Source organism: Lagopus leucura, unplaced genomic scaffold (genome assembly GCF_019238085.1).
Source record: "Lagopus leucura isolate 7727_CA_CO unplaced genomic scaffold, USGS_WTPT01 Super-Scaffold_806, whole genome shotgun sequence".
NCBI classification, from domain to species: Eukaryota; Metazoa; Chordata; class Aves; order Galliformes; family Phasianidae; genus Lagopus; species Lagopus leucura.
In genome coordinates, this window is record NW_024962260.1 from 5,354,890 (window position 1) to 5,372,455 (window position 17,566).

Genomic DNA, 17,566 nt, shown 5'->3' on the forward strand with positions numbered 1-17,566 from the left:
TATAACGTGGTTAGAAACATTTGACAAAGGCAGCAGCCTGACATTCTGGAGTTCTTATAGACTTCTTCTGTTTTAGGTGGGACAGATATAATTTCATGTTTCATGGGTCAGAACGTTACGATTCCAGTTTACAAAGGAGAAATTCAGGCCAGAAATCTTGGGATGGCTGTGGAAGCATGGAATGATGAAGGTACCTATTCTCAAAACGTTACTGCACTTACAAAACAGAGCAGTTATGATGTTAAGTGTGCCAGTCATCAGATGGCTGTCAGCTGTGAGTAGTGATTTCACTATAGAAACGTGTTCCACAAAACCTTTCTCTGGATCTGTCTGATCTGGAGTGTGAAGCATTACAATGAAAATAAATGTGTAAAAAAAAAAAAACAAAAAAAAACTTCTGCTTTTCCATTGCCTTGAGGAAGCACACTGGGCCAAGTTGTAGCCTCTGTGTGTGTGTGCTGATCAGCTGTGTTGTTGTAGATGCCAGTCTGTCCTTCCCCTGTGGTATAAGTGTCCTTAAGTTACTAAGTTAATAAGTCCTTAAGCTGAGGTAGGGATAAGTTCATGAATTAAATAAACTGTAAGATCGTCAGTCATCCCTTACCTCATATCTGCATCAACATCAACATTTGTTATTTACATGCAAGATGCTTTTTGCTTTGCTATTCAGTTGTTTACGGAAGGGAAATGCAGGACGTAACTTTTTCTTTGTAAACAGGAAAACCAGTTTGGGGTGAGAGTGGAGAGCTGGTTTGTACCAAGCCCATTCCCTGTCAGCCTACACACTTCTGGAATGATGAGAATGGAAGCAAATACAGGAAGGCTTATTTTTCAAAATTCCCAGGTATGTGATGGAGGGGGTTGGATGTCGCTCTAGCTGCCAAGTGTAAAGATTGTATTGCTGCTATTGGGAAGGTACAGGTTTGTTCCTGCCCAGGGATAGGCAGGTGCAGCTCTAAAATGAGACTGTGAGGATGGGAACTCCAAGGCATATCTGATAATTCTCACTCCATTATTTTTGGTGTTTTAAATATGGATTCAAATCACTTTAATAAGAATGTCTGGAAAGCTGCAATCCTATTTTGCTCGTGCTCTCATTAGGCAGATATATGGCTACAACAGCTTGGTAATCTGCAATGCAGACATAAACTGCTTGGCATGAGTGTGAAGCAAAAGTGCTCGATAGGTCAGGGAGCAATCCTCCATTAATGAGTTCTACAGCACCTCTGCCAGGCTGCTCCTGCCTGGCAGGAATGGATCCTAGGGGATAAGTGCTAGCCTGCTGCTTCCATTGCATGAGGCTTAGGTATGCACTGCCTCAGACGTGCATATTCTGCATTCATCCAGGCTTTCAGCGCTGCTAAGAGTAAGAGGAAATGATGCTGACAGCCAGAGGCTTTCATCCTAATCATTGTGAGAACTCTGTTCATCCACCTTTTGCATATGCAGAGTGGTGATGCTGTACTCCCTGCTGCCCACCGGACAGGGGCTCATAGGAGCAAGTCCTTGAGCCCTTTCTTTCTGGAAAGGCTTTCTATAAAGAGCAGCGTAGAAGCACAAGAAAAACTGGGATGTGCAGAGGAGATAATTATATAGGAAGATTGAGGGAATATGGGAGTTGGTCAGCATGAGTGTGACAATAAGAAGTAGAAAGACACCGAGAGTTGTTGGGCTGAAGTAATGATGGTTCCGAGGTTTGTGTGAAACTCTTTTCCTTGTAAATAGGCTTGCAGTTGTAACAGCAGTGATGGCAAATTGTGTTACATGATGTATGCAATCGAGGCTTGTTTTTCTTTAGGAAAAATTTAATAGAGCTGGCTTGAATTTCTGCTTGTGACAGTCTGCTGTATTGGTCTCAGTCTTAAAAATAATACGAGAATTATTCCTGTTCTGAAGAGTCAAATCTGATACTATGTTATCAAGAGTATTAAGCGCCTAAGCTCCTTAGTGAACTGCTGAGACCTATTGTGCAAACTCAGAGAGCTTCTTGCACAGAATTGTACACTGTGAAAGAAGTGGGTCAAGAAAGACCAACGGGAATACTGTTACCTTTGTGAAAGATTCTTTGTTTCCTTAAATTGTGGTGTTCAGAGCAGAGTTTTGTCAGTTTTCTAGAGGAAAACTGCTACGTAGCCTGCAAACAGGCAATCAGAAAATAATCTGGGGTTTGATCAGAATGTGTGAGCTGCTTTTGTGTGTGCCAGCTTGTTGTGATAACTGCAGAAGGAATCCACGCTGTGTTGAAGTACTGCTGTGTTTGCTGTGGGTGGCTCTTCAGGTACATCTGATGCAGTAGGATTCTGGCTGTACAATAGAAGATGCAGAGTTATTACACAAATGTATTTTGTAAGTGGAAGAATGAGAAATTGGCTGCTAAAAGCGTTGTCATTCTCTCACAGGTGTTTGGGCCCATGGTGATTATTGCAAAATTAATCCCAAGACAGGAGGAATTGTCATGCTTGGGCGCAGGTACAGTATGATGGTGAAAGGGTTTTCCATAAGCAGGCCTTAAAATTGGCAAACGTACCCTTATTGCAGAAAGGCAGCCATTGAGTTGTTAGAGATGATAGCAAAATTGGAGGTCACAAGTGGGGGTAAATGTTATGCTTGCATTTGCATACTAGTGTTCAAAATAAAGGTGAGTGACTGTGCTGGAGCTGTGTGGCTCTGTCACAAACAGGTCTACTTGCAGGCATAAGGTGTGAGGCTGCTGTGTGTGAAACACAAGTTTCTCAGCTGCTGAGAAGTAATGGCACACAACTGCAGTGCAGTGAAGTTCTAGGAAGTCTTTTTCCTGTTTTGTCAGTGTACACCTCTAAGCAAAGGAGAGAGAACTAGCTGCATTTGGGCTACTGTGAGGAGGAGGGGGGGAATGGGAATGGATAATGCTGGATTTCTCTGTACAGTTTTGTTGTAATGAGCAAAAGGCCTTTTTCACAGCATCGAGTTATTTTAAAATTCTGTTTCTTATGTGGCTGTCTGCATATTCACTGCATGAAACGTGGAGAAACTTGGTTAACTGCATCATTTTTTTCTTTTGATCAAGCTGTAATTACATTTTAATGCCTCTTTGTTTTGTGTGTGACTTTCAGTGATGGTACATTAAATCCAAATGGAGTAAGATTCGGAAGTTCTGAAATCTATAATATAGGTATGAAATCAACTTTTCACATCCTTTAACTACAACCTTGTTGCCATAAATCTGAGATACGAGTGCTATAGAGGTGTCTGGAAAGGCTGAGTGATAAAACTTGCTCTTTTTCAAATGGAAAATGGTACATATTAACATGAACAATAAAAGTCTGTCCTGTAGACTTGAAATTGGTTGCCTTCCTAAAGCATCTAGAGCAGATAGTGCAGGTGACTGCAGTCAAGTCACTGCAGGTGACTTGAGACGTTCTCTGTAAGATGTTGCTTTCATATAACAAGATCTTACAGGTATTTCAATCAAATTTAGAGAGTACTTCTGAAGCTATGCTTTCTTTTTCCCTTAGCCAAGCTCTTGACACTATTTTGTTTTATCTCATCGTTCCTGATAAGTACTTGAGCTTATGTTACAATAACTGATTGAAAAGAAGGATTGCAGGTGAAGCCGAAAGTGCAAAGGGATGGGGAGGCTAGGATGCACTGCTGAAGCCTGTTCAATTGAAATAGTGTTCTGCTGGGAACGGTGTCTTCCCAGTGCTGTGTGAGGTTTGGAGGATCAAGTTCCCTTAGCTGCAGAAGAGCTGTGTGGGTGTTTGTGGCAGCTGCCCTGGGTCATGCTCCATTTCTGCACTGCGGTGCTTTAGCTGGGTAACAGGCTTCTCGTGTTGGAAGGCTTACCCTGGTACAACTGACGTCTGGTTCTGCCTCCCCAGAATAGGGAACAGGGTTCTGTAGTATAAATAGCAGTTTTAGCAGGGACTGGTTTGAATCCTTACAATTTGAATCTAGTGCAGCCTCCATGAGACTGTCAAGATGCAAACGGCTTCGTATCTCAAACGTCTGCCTTGTGGAGGGCGGTGTAGCTGCGTGCCAAGGTGTGAATCTTCCCTTGGGCACCTGTTGCCACACCTTGTTCCTATGTGATCAGACGTGTTAGATTTCTGTCTAAGCAGCAACTGGAGATCGGGAGACAAACCAAAGACAATAGTTTTGTGTAAAAACTGCCATCAGCTCCATTTTTGTCCCGGGCCTACATACAAATGGCCCTTAAAACTTCAGCTGAGCAGGAGTTAGAATCTCAAAGCTCCTGGAGGCAAGGCTTGCAGAATGACCTAGCCAGGAAGTCTGCTTTCCCTTTGTACATCCCAGGAAGTAATGCTTTCTTTTGCAATCATAGAAATCGTGTGTTCAGAATAAAACAAAGCACGCACTAAAAAATGACTCTTCTTTGATTTCCAGTTGAGGCCTTTGAGGAGGTTTCTGACAGCCTCTGTGTCCCTCAGTACAACAAGGATGGGGAGGAAAGGGTGATACTCTTCTTGAAGATGGCTTCAGACCATGCGTTCAGCGAGGACCTGGTGAAAAGAATTCGAGATGCAATCCGTGTAGCACTTTCTGCCAGGCATGTTCCAAGCCTCATTCTAGAAACCAAAGGCATTCCGGTATGTCATGAAAAATGCTGCCTACTTTTTTTCTTTGTCACCTTGAATAGTAATTAAGGAGCAGTTGTCATTGCTCTTCAAGCCCACATGCATGGAAATTTTAGCATCTCAAAAGTGTATTTGAGCTTTATAAATAGTTTGTCTATGTTGCCTAGCAACATCATTTCATCTCCTTTTCAGCTAAGTGTGTTTTTGTTTTTTTTAACAATACCTAAAAATGCCCATTCTCAGCTTATAAATATATGAGCTGCTTTTCCTCAGTAATATATACTTGAAGTCTTTTAAAGGAAAATATTAGGAAGGTAATTTAACTTAAGCTTTTCACGCTACCCATAAGCTTGGTTTGTTTCTGTTTTCCAGTTTCAAATGACATCCTTATGAAAGCTGAGAGCGCTGAGCAAATTTATGAAATCATTTTGCAAACCGTTTCACTTGTACATCTGTTTAGCCATTTAAAACGTAGCTTTATCACTGTCTTCCCAGTAGCAATAACTAAAAATCTTTCTGCTTGTGAAAGGCAGAGAGGAAAAATGTACAGCTAAAGGTACTGCATGCTCAGTCTTCTGGAATTGTGAGCTGTAGTATTCTACCCTACTCCTCCTTGCTCTATGAACTCTTATTTAGGAAGCCCATCTCTTACCTAGTCCTCTCTGATACTACAGCCTCCTCAACAGCTCTATGGACACCTTACTGCAGGATGGGGATGCAGACTGTGTTGTCTTGAGGCCACATGCACATAGGTTTGAGGCTTCAGACCCATCATTTTGTGCTCTGGTACCTCATCTACTGTTCCAGGGCACAGGACTGCCAATTTCATAATACACAGCGATCTGGATCTGATCTGTTGGGTTATTTCTGAATCAAGTTGCTCTTCTCCAATAGTATTAGCTTTACAGTGCTGTCATAGCATGAACATAAAAGCCCCTGCATCTGACAAATGGTGAAGGTTAGATTTTTCCAGGCTGTGGTTTGGTTTCTGCATGAAGTGTTCAACTTGTAAGCTGCATAAATCACTTGGATGTACAGCATAAAGTTGATGGCAGTGAAGTGTTTATGATGGTCTGTCCCTCAGGAAAGCATGCTTAGATCATTAATTAGTTCACACTTTGACTGAATTTAAAATGGAGTGAATTTTAATTACATTTCAGGTAAATATTCCAGTGGTAAAACGATCAAAGCTGTCTCCTATCTTTCTTTGAAGGTTTTGCTTGGAAAGGAAACCTCTTTTCTGCTACTTATAGAACTGTATTTTCTGATGGGGGGATAGAAACCTGTCTAATCCTGACTTTATGCTGCCATTGCCTACTGGTGGAAATAGCACAGCTGTGCTTCAGTAATGCAGAGCATTGTTTTTCATGAGATCTCCAGGTGTTCAGAAACATTGTGGGCTCTGTGTGCAAATCTTCACCGTCCCATCCTGACCTGATAAACACTGATCAAATGTAGCAGAAAAGGGAAGGTGTGAGGCTGCACTGTGGCTGGGTTCTTAGGTAGGCGTTCTTATTAATCTTTCCATGAAGCTGCTGCATGAAAAGTGTAATTCTGTCATTGCTGGCTTTGTTTTTCAGTATACGATCAATGGGAAGAAAGTGGAAGTGGCCGTGAAGCAAATAATTGCGGGGAAAGAAGTAGAGCAGCGGGGAGCTTTCTCAAACCCAGAGACTTTGGACCTCTACCAAAATATTCCTGAGCTTCAGAATTTCTGAAGCCACGTGTTTGTGGTTGTTGGTTTGGGTTTTTTTTTTGCGTCTGTCTTTGTTCTGTGTTTGTTTTGTATATACCAATGCTGTATGTAAAGAAAAAGCTCTATTTAATACCAGTGGTTCTTTTAGAAGAAAAAGAAATATCTTGTAAAGTGCATTCTGAAAGGCTCGGGTGAAGCTTAGCTCCCTTTTATTGCTTCAATATGCCATACGTCCAGCCTGGAAGGAGGAACCTGCCTGTGCTGATTTTTGTATCTATGCCGAATGCGTTGTTTCTGGTTTAGATTCCCCTCAGCAGCCCATCAGATGGGAGCACCATTAGCAGGTGTTACAGTTGATAATAGAATATTTCTTTCACAAAATGTTCACGTTTTTAAAAAAAAAAGGAAACTGGATTTTTAACGTTTTTCTTTTTCAATGCATTTTAGAGCCACCTGCAAGGAAGGTGCAGCAGTTGTAACTACTTGTCTGTGAAACACAGAGGCATCCTACGCGTGCGTTTGCATGTTTTTATAAAGCCAAATCATAATGCACTAAATCTATCTGACTTGACTCAGAATAATTCCAGGCCCCAAACAGCTGGTGGTACTTCTGAAGGCAACTGCTGCTCCGTTTTGTGATGGAGCCCTCCTGTTGTTTCAAGCTCTTCATCCATAGACTTCAGGGGATTGCAGAGGTGGAGGAGCAATCGCTGCTGTATTGCTGGCGTAGCTCTGGGGTCTGTCTGTGGAAATGATTGTAATTACTCTGAGTTTAACATCACTGTAGTTGGAGGCAGCGTTTGCCTCCTTGTTTTGAAGTTCTTTACTGGCAGCAATCCACCGTTACGTTAGCTGAAGGATTCCAGTGTGTCCATTTATTAAAAGCTGATGATTTTGTAACACTTTTTTTTTTACTTAATGTCACCGTGAAAATGAAAGGCTAACATGTTTTCTAGCCCTGTACCCTTCCAGTTCATAAAGGGAGAAATACCATAGTGAGCATACTAAAACAGTAAAATGGAAGCACTAAAACGTTGTTTTCTTTTCCCACGAGGAAAACAGAGTGGCAGCAGTTGTACTGAACCTCTGGCAGTCAGCATCTCCTGCACTATTTGAGTTTTGTGGGTTAAGTATTTAATGCATTAAAATAATGGATGTCCTTACAATTGTGTTGAATGCATTCAACAGTAATAGAGTTAATTAAAATAAATTGATTCTTTATATATATATATACATATATATATAATATATATATTTGTTTACACTTTCACTCAGCTATTGTCTTAATTTTCTTTAGATTGGTTGTCATGGAACCATTTGTAACTTAATTTCTGCTGATGATTTTAATGGGTTTTTAAGCCAAGTCTATCCCCACAGCAAAATGTTTGCTCTTGTTTGTTTTATCCTGTTTCTTTCTGGTGCAGAGCCCAAGACAAGCAAGCATAGGTGCTGGCTATGTATGCATGGCTGGCTCGTTTAGAAGGTCACAGGTAAACAGGAGAAGATGTGCTGCACGTGTGCTGGTGGCATTATGGGAAGGAGCTGCAATGTGTTCATGCTGCTAACAGGGGAGGAAGGGCATGGCCCGTTGTTTAGGGCAGGATCAAGGAGTTGGTGGTGGTGATGTTTTGCTGCAGATAGTCGATGTGAACTGCAGTTTCCTCCCCCTGTGACAAATCTCAGCCAGCTCAGTAAGCTGAATGCTGCTGCAGAGCTCATCGAGTCTGGCTGTTCATTCACACAGGGTGAAAGTGCCCCTCTGTGACAATGTGAAGAACGCAGTCGTTGTGGGCAGCAGCTCCACACCCGCTGCGGGGCTCAGAAATGCCTCATTAGCAAATGAGTCTTTAAATGAGTTGGTTTCCATTTGACTTTTTGAACTGTACCAAGTTGGACAGTATAGATGCTGGCGTGAGAAATGCTAGCACATAAATACCAAGCACCCGTTAGGAAAGTATAAAAATGAGCTATCCAGCTGCCAATAACCTATGATTAAAAGTATTTTTAAATTCCTTTCCCCTCTGGCGTGCTATATATAAATTTTACATTAACTGTGACTTTGTATTCATTAAAACTTCATCATATTGTTCTTTAATTCATGCAAAATGTCTGTTTACAAAGCCCACAGACCCTTATTAATAAGTAATTTGGGGATATTTCATTAATTAAAGATAGTTTAGAAGCACAGATATGCTAAAAACATATACAGTGCCTACAGGCTGGGTTTTTTTTTTTTAAATCCTATATCATACTGGAAAAATTATAGGAAGCTTTAACAGATCTAATTTGATCTCCTGCAAATGTCAGACTGTACAAAGGTGTTCCCAGACTGTATAACAGGGAAAAAAAGTGTGTGTATGTGTAGGTCTGTGTGCTGGAAATGACCTGCTAGCTGTAAAGCCTTGACAGGTGATACAAATTCTATGCCCTGCTGACGGTGAGCTCTGAGTGCCTCACCTGGTTTTAAAGAACTGAGTTTCAGAAGTGCTGGGGACACAACTGATGGAGATGAGGGGCGAGTTGTTCCTTGAGGGAGGTGGAGGCAGAGCTGGCTGTTGTTCAGGCTTCCTGAGGCCGGCTCCAAACAGCCAATGTACACCAAAGGTAAGCAGAGAGAAATGCAAGTGACCTGTTTCTTTAGGTACTGCAACACAGCTCTGTCCAGATGGGGAGCAGTTCAGAATGCCTGGAAAGGTGGGGGCAGCTCACCAGCTGGCAATAAGGAGCAGAGAAGGTAGTTTCCTGCTGCCTATCTACAGCTATAAGCTAGCTGTGCTCTCTTCAGAGCCTGGACGTAAGGAAGTAGTGATCAAACATAGGGAAATAGGGGGCAAATGCTGTTTCAAGAGGATTCTTGTGAGCTCAGGTCTTCTGTCCCAAGATCTGCTGCCTTTGGGCCGTCAGTGTGTAACCAGTGGCACCCGGTTATGCATGCTGCCTATTCCCAATCTGGGGTTTGCAGTGCTTTGCTGGGAAAGTACAGATACTTGTGGCACGTGTGGGATGCAGAGAGCTCACTGCAGATCACTGTAAGCCTCTGGCATAAGTGTTCATCAGGGGGAACTTCAGAGCAGCAGTATCACAGCTGGGGGCGTTTCTCAGGCGGTCTTCTGCAAATCTGAGAGCACCTCCATAGAACTGTATGGCCCCATCCATTTGTCCTTGACTCACAGTTTTATTGCTGCCATCATAAACGTGCTGTTGTCAGCTCCTCTCAAAGCAGGTACTTTCCCTCTCACTGCCTTCTGATTTCAGATAATTTCCATGGTTAGCAGTGGTTCCAAAGAAAATGAGCAGGCGGCCGCTGCCCGAGCAGGATGGAGCTGATAGAAGTTACATGCAAAAGAGAAATTGGTTGTGTGAATTACAAAGTCGGTGATTTTAAAGACAAAGGTAACTGCCTGATGGAGTCCACCTTCCCTGGGGCTGTTGATGTCTTTTGTTCAGTACATGCACAGTGAGAAGGATACTGCTGGCAAGGCAGAGCAGTCAGTCACACAGGCAAATGAGCATTAAGGCAATATTAAAATGCATTAGTGGAGTGTAACAGCTTCATCCTGAGATGGAACTGCGGGGCTGGGGGGTTTGTAGGGTCACCAGAAAGAAGCTGAATGCTGTCCTGCGTTGTAGCAGGAATGCACAAGCTTGGTGCAGCGTGGCCAAGCTGCTGAGAGCATGTGCTCCATTGAAGTGCTGATCAGCCTCAGCTGAAGCACCTTGCTCTGATGGGCTGTGTGCAAAGCAGGAGTGAATTGGTGTGCAGAGGAGTGGGAAACAGCTCCTGAATTGCTGTTAGTGGGTCTGAGGGCGTCTTGAACAATTTGAGCTGCAGAACTGCAGGGTGCCCCCAGCACTCGCACTGCAGCCTCAGCTGTCCATGCAATTCTCCTCATGGTTCCGTGGGTCGGAGGAATCCTTCTCAGTCACAGAGTTTGGGGACAGAGCAGTGCGTGGGGGAGGGAATCCTCAGTGTGCTGTTGCTGAGCCATTGTTCTGTAGTGTGTTAGCAAAGAATTAATTGGGCCTCCTTACTTCATAATTACAAGACCTTCTTTCTTGCCCTAACGCTTTGAGCAGTGCTTTTGCGGAGTTCGAGAGGGTTATCAGCGTTCTGCCTGACACAATGAGGACCCATAGGAAAAAAAAAAAAATGTACTCAGGATTGTTGATTATGATGGCATATTGAAGAGCACACAGAGGTTCACACTGCTAAGGAATCTGCTCTCCAGAGTTCCCTTTGTCAGTGCCATTCCCTTCCTGTAGCCATTTAAAGGCAGAAGTGGTTGGTGCAGGGTAACATTCCCACCCCACGGTGGGGTTGAGCCTCTTCAGCTGCTGTTAGCTACAAAAAGGTACCACTGAGCTGAAATAACCTGCCTGCAGGAAGGGAGCTGAGCTGAGCAGGTCCGGCTCTGCACCTCCATGGGCCTGGCTGTGCCAGCCTGGCTGTGTGGCTGCTGCACTCACCTGAGGGTTTTAATTGGCCTGGTACTTATGTATAATGAAATATGCCAGATACACGACACTTCATGAATTAATGCAGGAGGGTAAAGCATGGAGAGAAGTTCTGGTACAGGGTTTGTTCTTCAATGCAAATGCCAAGCGAGGCTGCAAATGGCCCTGGTTATCTCGCATTGCGGGGCCTGTTTCACGCTTTGCTTTAGGGTTTATTCCTGTTTGCTGAGCTGTGCTGCTGTGCAGGGACAGGGAACCGAGGAAGGAGAAGCCCAGAGCAGCACAAGGAGGCTGCTGTGTGCTGGGATCGCTGTTCCAGCTGCGCTTGGTGCTGCCCCATTGGATTTCTGTGCGATTGCTCTCTCATCTCCCACTCTTTCTGTTCCTCCTGGTTTGTCTCCCTGGCTCTTAACTGGCAAAGCAGTTCTGCACTGGAGCGATGCACCGTCCTGTTAGGATGCAGCCCCTGCAGCACAACAGCCCTGCCCTAACGAGGCCAAGACATGCATGGCAGTGCGAGGAGCTCAGCACAGCACCCGGCTCTCAGCTGCCTCTCTAATAGGCTCAGCCCTCGCTTTAGGGTCGCTAAATGCCATGTGCATACTTGAAGGGCATGAATGTAATTAATATTACGCTGCCTTGATGTGATTTGGGAGCAGTGACACACCACCATCTCTGGGCCTGGGAAGGAGCATTTGGCTTCGCTGCCCAACTCCTCCCGCGCCTCCTGAACATTCATTATGCCTTAAACACTCTCACACTGGGTTTTTTCAATGGTCTAATTATAAACTTCATTATAATTGTTCATTAGTTTTATTTTGTTCAATTAGCTTAACAAGTTGCCAAATGAAATACAAGGCTGGCAATTAGCTTGATCTGATTGTAATGAGCCACTCAAATTGGGTCACCAAATATGTGCATTTATGGCACTTTTTCTTTTCTTCCATCGGTGAACAATAACATAAATATTCAGAGCATCTCCTGCTCTAAGGAGTGGAAATTTCCCCACTCATTTGTTAAAGTAGAGGTGAAAATCAATAGTTTTGTGCCTGGGAGCCCCTGTCCCGCAGAGCAGGATCTGAGGCTGAGCTGTGAGCAGCGGGGTCCCTCTGCCCTCAGGTTTCCTCATCTCTGCATCCCAACGAACGCTGCGTTCAGGCACCCTGCAAGCATTGCTCAACCAGCAGCCCCAGCGGTGCCCTGAGCTCTCCCTCAGCTCCTATAGAAGGAAGGAGGAAAGCTTGGGCTGAGCTCTCCTCCCCCGGAGCTCCCAGAGGAGCGGGGGCCGTGCTCAGAGCCATCAGCCCTTCCCTGCCGGACCCGGGGGCTGTGCTGTCCTTTCAGTGCCGACGGCGGGGCGCTTTGCACACAAAGGGGAGGGGAGGGGAGCACTTGGTGACGAATCTCCCGGAGCGGCTGCAGCGGGATGCGCTGCGCTCACAGCCTCTCTGCTCCTAATTCACTTTGCTCGCTTTCTATCAGCTTCATTCCTGCTGGGCTCAGATCAGGCAGGGACAGCTGTAAACAGGGCCGCCGCAAGCTGCTAAAATTGCGAAAGGGCCGTGCCACACATGGGTCTGCATTCGATTCGAGCAGTTACAGCTGTAATCTCCATTAATTTTTTGCAGTGCTCCTGGTGGTAGGAGTCTCTCCTCTTCATTAGAGAGGCAGACCTGAATTTCTGAGGATGGGGGGGTGAAGTGCTGCCTGCCTGGGCTTGTGCTGAGAAGATCCCTTTTCTATATCTGGCCTGGAACACCTCCCTGCCCTCCCTTGGGGCTCTGTGCTGCTCGTGCCCTTCCACCCACCTGCTGGCACCGAGCAGTACAGGTGACAGCACGGCGTGCTTCTCATGCAAAGGTAATTCTTAATAGGGATGGAGCCCCGTGAAAAAGAACAGCTGGATCCGATCGAGGTGCTGATTAAACCCATATCTGCTCCACCTGCTGTGGAGCCAGAGAAGCACAGAGCCCCTCGCTGAGCATCTGTGCTGCTTTGCCACAGGGGAGCAGGAGCTGGGTTGCCCCAGCCTCGGGCAGAGAGCAAGGAGACCTCACAGCACAAACTGTGTGTGAAGCCCATGAGCCCAGGCTCAGTGGAATTAAGGGCTGCATGTTCTGGTTGGTTCAAGGGCATCAGAAACATGGTGCGAGATCGCTCCTCTTTGTTTTGACAAAGCTAAGAGATAAAATCAGGCTCCTCGTAATTATGCAAATAACAGCATCTCTGTGGCATGCGACTGATTCTTCTGTACACAATTATTTCCTTAAAAGTGGGTTTTACGACCAGCTATTATGGCAAATAAAGAAGGGATAACCAAAGGATGCTTTATAATCTGAATGTAGAAGAGGCCTCACTCCCAGCCGCTGTCGCTCTGTTTGGGTGCAGCAGTAAAATACGAGGCTGCAATTTGGTACCACATTCATAAGAGTGGCAACAACTGCAAACCAGAGGACAGCAAGTGGAACAGAAAAGCATGCTTGTGCAGGGAGTGGAAAACCCAACTCGGGGACCTGTTTGCAAGGATCCCAGAGGGACGCTTTCTTCGGTTATTCTCCTGTTTTACCTTGCTGGATTGATGGCAATCGCAGCAACGGCTTCCCGAAGGGCCGCGCTGGCTGTCACCGCCATCTGGTTTCCAGCAGCGCGGCATTCAAGGGCAGAGGTCCGGGGCTGCGCCCTTTGCTGACCGCCGCCTGCGTTCCTCCGCGCGCCCCTTCGCAAAGCGCCTCGCGAGGCTCCGCGAGCGGCGCGTTCTTTCGCAGCGCATTTTTGCACGGCTTTCGGCGAACCGCTGCGCGCGCCGCTTTGCAAACTCCCGCTTCGCAGTGCTGTTCGCAAACCCCGTCGCACCGCTCCTTGCAGAACGCTTCTCCCATCTCCTCGCCCTCAGCTCGGCACACCCCTTCGCGCCCCTCCCGGCCCGCCGGCCCCGCGCAGTGACGGCGGCGGCCGCGAGGGGGGAGCCGCGCTCTTCCCTCTCCGCCCCACCGCGCTCTGCTCTCTCCGCTCCGCTCCGCTCCGCTCCGCTCGGGCCGCCCGGGGCAGCCCCGCCGCCGCTCGGGGGGATCCGGCCGGGCCCCGGGGGCAGCGGCCTCGGGCGGGCCCCGGGACGGGGGGGGAGGGGCGGGGAGGAGCGGGGAGCTGGTCGGGCTCGCACGCGGAGCCCTCGCTCAGCGTCCCGTCGCCGCAGGTGAGCGGGGAGCAGCGGCGGCCATGCGGCGGTGAGAGCGGGGCGGTGGGGCCGTGGCCCCCCCCCCCCATCCCCAACCCCATCCCCACCCCCCGCGGGGCTCCGGAGCGGGGGAGCGGCGGGGGAGTGGTTACCGGCGGCGCCGCGACACCCCCGGCCCCCGCCCGCCCCGCGCCCATAAATCAGCACCATGACTACTTCTGGGCATGGAGCGAGGAGGATGCTCCCCCCGGGCCCCGCGCTGCTCCTGCCGCCGCTGCTGCTCCTCTGCCGAGGTAACCCCTTCGCCGCGATCCGGCAACTCTTCTTATTTCTTCTTTTTTGTTATTTCATCTTTTTTAATTTTATCCTTAATCTTCCTTTCCTTTCTCCCCTCCTCTACGCTTCGCTTTTCTGAACGCGGCTCCGTGCGCTGCCCGCTCCGGGTCGGGGGGCACCGGGTGGGGGGGGGGGGAGGAGTTTGGGGGTCCGTGGGCGCTGGGGAGGAAGATGTGGGGAGCGCTCCGGGAACGCGCTCTTCTGCTGTTGCCGAGGGGCTTCTTGCAATTACTTGCAATAAAACTGGGGCTACGCGGGCAGGGTCGGGCCCTTGGGGGGGTTAATGCCTCCTACGCTTCTTCTTTGCGCTTTCAGTCCCCGGTCCCGGTTCGGAAGGGGCTCCCGGAGCAGCTCCCCGCGTGCCGCCCGCTGTGCCCGGCGGGGCTGCGGTCTCGCGGCGCTCCGCTCGGCCGCGACACGGGAAAACTTCCGAAACGAAGCCGGGGGGGGGGGGGAAAACCGAGCGGAGGGACGCAGGCAGCGGCTGCAGGATGAGGACAAACGATGTGGGAAGGGTTCCCGTGGGGCAGAAGGGCCCTTTCCCTGCCCGGGCTGTGATGGGGATCCCGCCGAGCCCAGGTGGTGGGCACAGCAATGCTTTCCTGCGGGCACCGCGATGCTCCGCTCTGAGTCCTCAGCGTTTAACCAAGGAGAGAGTTAAAAACAGCGAAGGAATGTGTTCTTTCTCGTTCTTTTTTTTTTTTTTTTTTTTTCCTTATTGCTTTGCCACGTTAATGGTAATCTTTTCTCTGCTGTTCCCCTCTCCTCCTGTGTGGGCAGCTACCATGGTGAGATCGGGCTGTGGGTGTAATGCTTCCAGCACGGATCCGAGTGCTTCAGCATATGGAAAGCCGGCTGTGGCTGCGGGCCTCCCGCCGGGCCGTGCTGCGCCCTGTGGGTGGGGGCTCTGGGGGCACAGCAGGCTGTGGGTGTGTGCCACGCACACCTGTAGCTCCCTATGGCTCCCTGTGGGGCTGAGGCGGGTGCACAGCCACGGCTTCAGCGTGGGGCAGCTGTCTGGAGCACGACCTCCAACATGAGGCCAAAGGATGCAGCCACCCATTGGTCCAAAGTTCTCCTGCAGGGCTCTGGCTGCTGTGTTCAGACCTGAGCAGAGCTGTGGGGCAGGAGGTGTGCGTGCTTCGGGGTGTTTGTCCCCGTGCTGCTTTGCATAACAAGTGCCTCCATGTTGTGGTGAGGCTCGTCAGGAGCAATGAGGAGCAGCTGTGCTGACTGCTGTACAACAGGTTTGCAGAGTGCAGTCCTGGAGTTGTGGGTTATTTTCTGCACGTCGGTGTAAGTTTTAGCGTTCTGCCCAATCAGACTCCAAATGGATGTGGTTGAGGGGCGCCAGGGTCAGGCTGACATCGCCAGCTGCCTCCAGCTCTCACACCCATCAGGGCAACGCATTTCAGGCATTTGGCTTCTGTTTTCTGTCTGTGCGATCCTCCGGCAGCTGCTGTGCAGGTGGTGAAGCTGCTGTGGGTTTAGGCACCGTGGGGGCAACGCTGTGACCTGGGCACCGTGGGGCTTCTGAGAGGGAAGAGCCCGCACTACCCCTGGGTCTGCTTGCTTTCTGCAGCTCGGTTGCAGAGCTCCATGTACTGACACCTGACTGCAGCTGATCGATAGATTCTCCTGAGGTTTGGATGCCAAAACAGTTACATTAAAAAACAAATCAATACAGTCCAATTAATGTGCTGTATTATTACAGGGGATGATAGGGGCTCCGCAGCTCTCACCCTGAGCGCTGTTAGCTCTGTGTTTAAGGCAGCTTAGTGTGGCAATGAGACGTGTTCCGTGCACTTCTCATGCTGTGATGTGAGTTGCTGTGACTGCAGGCATCCTTGCTCTCCCTCCTCCAGCTTTTATCCCCATCCCCTCTGCATTTCACGGAGGAGGGATCAGCAACCCGCTGACCCTCTGGGCAGGGATATGCTCCTCTGAGCGGGGTGGGGGATCTCCGTGCATTTCCTCTCTCTCAGAGTTCTTGTTCCCCACTGGGATGCTGGAATTGATGGGAAGGGCCTTGTGATGCATGGAGCGCTCCCTGGGAGGGTTTCCTACTCGCACAGGTTGGGCTGCAGGCTCAGGTGCAGTGCAAATATTAACACTTCTTTCACGCTATCCAGAAATCCTCTTGCTGCACACTTTCAGCTTTTCTTTGTTTATGTAAACGTGTTTGATTTCTGACAGCGTTCAGAAAGCTTCATGAATTTATGATGTGCTCCAGATTCGAGTACGCTTTCTCGCTTTATTTTATTATTATTATTTTCCTTTAAAAATGCTTTCTTCCCAAATCTTGGCCATGAGATGGAGAGAGAGAGAGAGAGAGACGCGTGTCAGCAGTCTATGGAGAGGCAACGTAAACACCATCCTTTGTCGACCATCAGTTTGTTCAGTTTCAAAAGCAGCCCAGCCTCCCGCTCGATCCATTTGCTGTCACAGAATGGGTCCAATGGTTGAAGGGGTGGGAGCTGCTCGGGGAGGAGCAGCTGAGCCTGGGCTGTGCCTGCATTCACAGGTGGAGGCTGTTGGCAGAACAAAGGGTGAGGGATGCTGGTGGTGCTGAGCTGTGGGTTGTGCTCCACAGGTGCAGAGCAGGCCGTTGCGTTGGCACTCATCTTGCTCAAAGGCATTCTCCCCCAAGGTGTTTGGAAGTAATGGAGCAGCTTGGTTACTAACATTATTAAACCCTCATCGCTGTCAGCCATGAGAATTAATATACAAAGGTTTCCTCCTCTTATTTTCTTTTTTTTTAATGCAGCTCAGTTACTCATTTTCTGTCTTTTGCTTAGGAGTAGCCCGCTGAAAGTTATTACTATGATACTGGTGCAAAGAAAGGTTCAACTCCATCATTTCCAAAGGAAAAGGCAAGTGAAACATAAGACAGCTTGAATTTTATTGCAGTTGAGGTATTTTTTTTTTTTTCCCCATTTCAAATATGATTCATTCTTCCATCTGTAGCTCCCAGAGGGGGATGAGAGCAGGTGCTGCTGGGCTGCAGTCCATGTGCTGGGAGCACGGTACCTATGGGCACGAGGAGCAGAGTGGGGTTCTGCCCCATTACAAGAGTTATGGGAAGTCTTTGGCACAGGGTGAGAGATGGAGGTGATGTTCTTATGGCTGACATCAGCACCCAACTCTGGCTGCAGGGAGCAGGGCTGTCCTTTGAGGGGCTGTGCTGCAGAGCCGTTCTGCAGCTGCAGCCTTTTAGAGCCCAGGTACCCATCCGCATCACACACAGCAAAGCCATCTGCATGTGCAACACCCTTGGAGCTGTGATGAGCTCACTGGTGTGAGCTGGGCCCCAGTCAGTGTGCAGGA

General features: G+C 48.3%; 2 protein-coding genes across 2 annotated transcripts in view; both read left to right on the forward strand.

Annotated features, from left to right (window-relative positions):
* The window catches only part of AACS (acetoacetyl-CoA synthetase), a 38,278-nt gene extending 29,910 nt beyond the window's left edge, over positions 1-8,368 (forward strand). Inside the window, exons 13-18 of the mRNA XM_042865451.1 lie at positions 77-190; positions 719-844; positions 2,400-2,469; positions 3,093-3,151; positions 4,387-4,589; positions 6,158-8,368. Coding sequence (XP_042721385.1) covers positions 77-190; positions 719-844; positions 2,400-2,469; positions 3,093-3,151; positions 4,387-4,589; positions 6,158-6,295 — 710 coding nt within the window. The 3' untranslated portion in view covers positions 6,296-8,368. The remainder of the gene's footprint in view (positions 1-76; positions 191-718; positions 845-2,399; positions 2,470-3,092; positions 3,152-4,386; positions 4,590-6,157) is intronic.
* Positions 8,369-14,111: 5,743 nt separating this feature from the next.
* The window catches only part of TMEM132B (transmembrane protein 132B), a 177,191-nt gene continuing 173,736 nt past the window's right edge, over positions 14,112-17,566 (forward strand). Inside the window, exon 1 of the mRNA XM_042865912.1 lies at positions 14,112-14,196. Coding sequence (XP_042721846.1) covers positions 14,112-14,196 — 85 coding nt within the window. The remainder of the gene's footprint in view (positions 14,197-17,566) is intronic.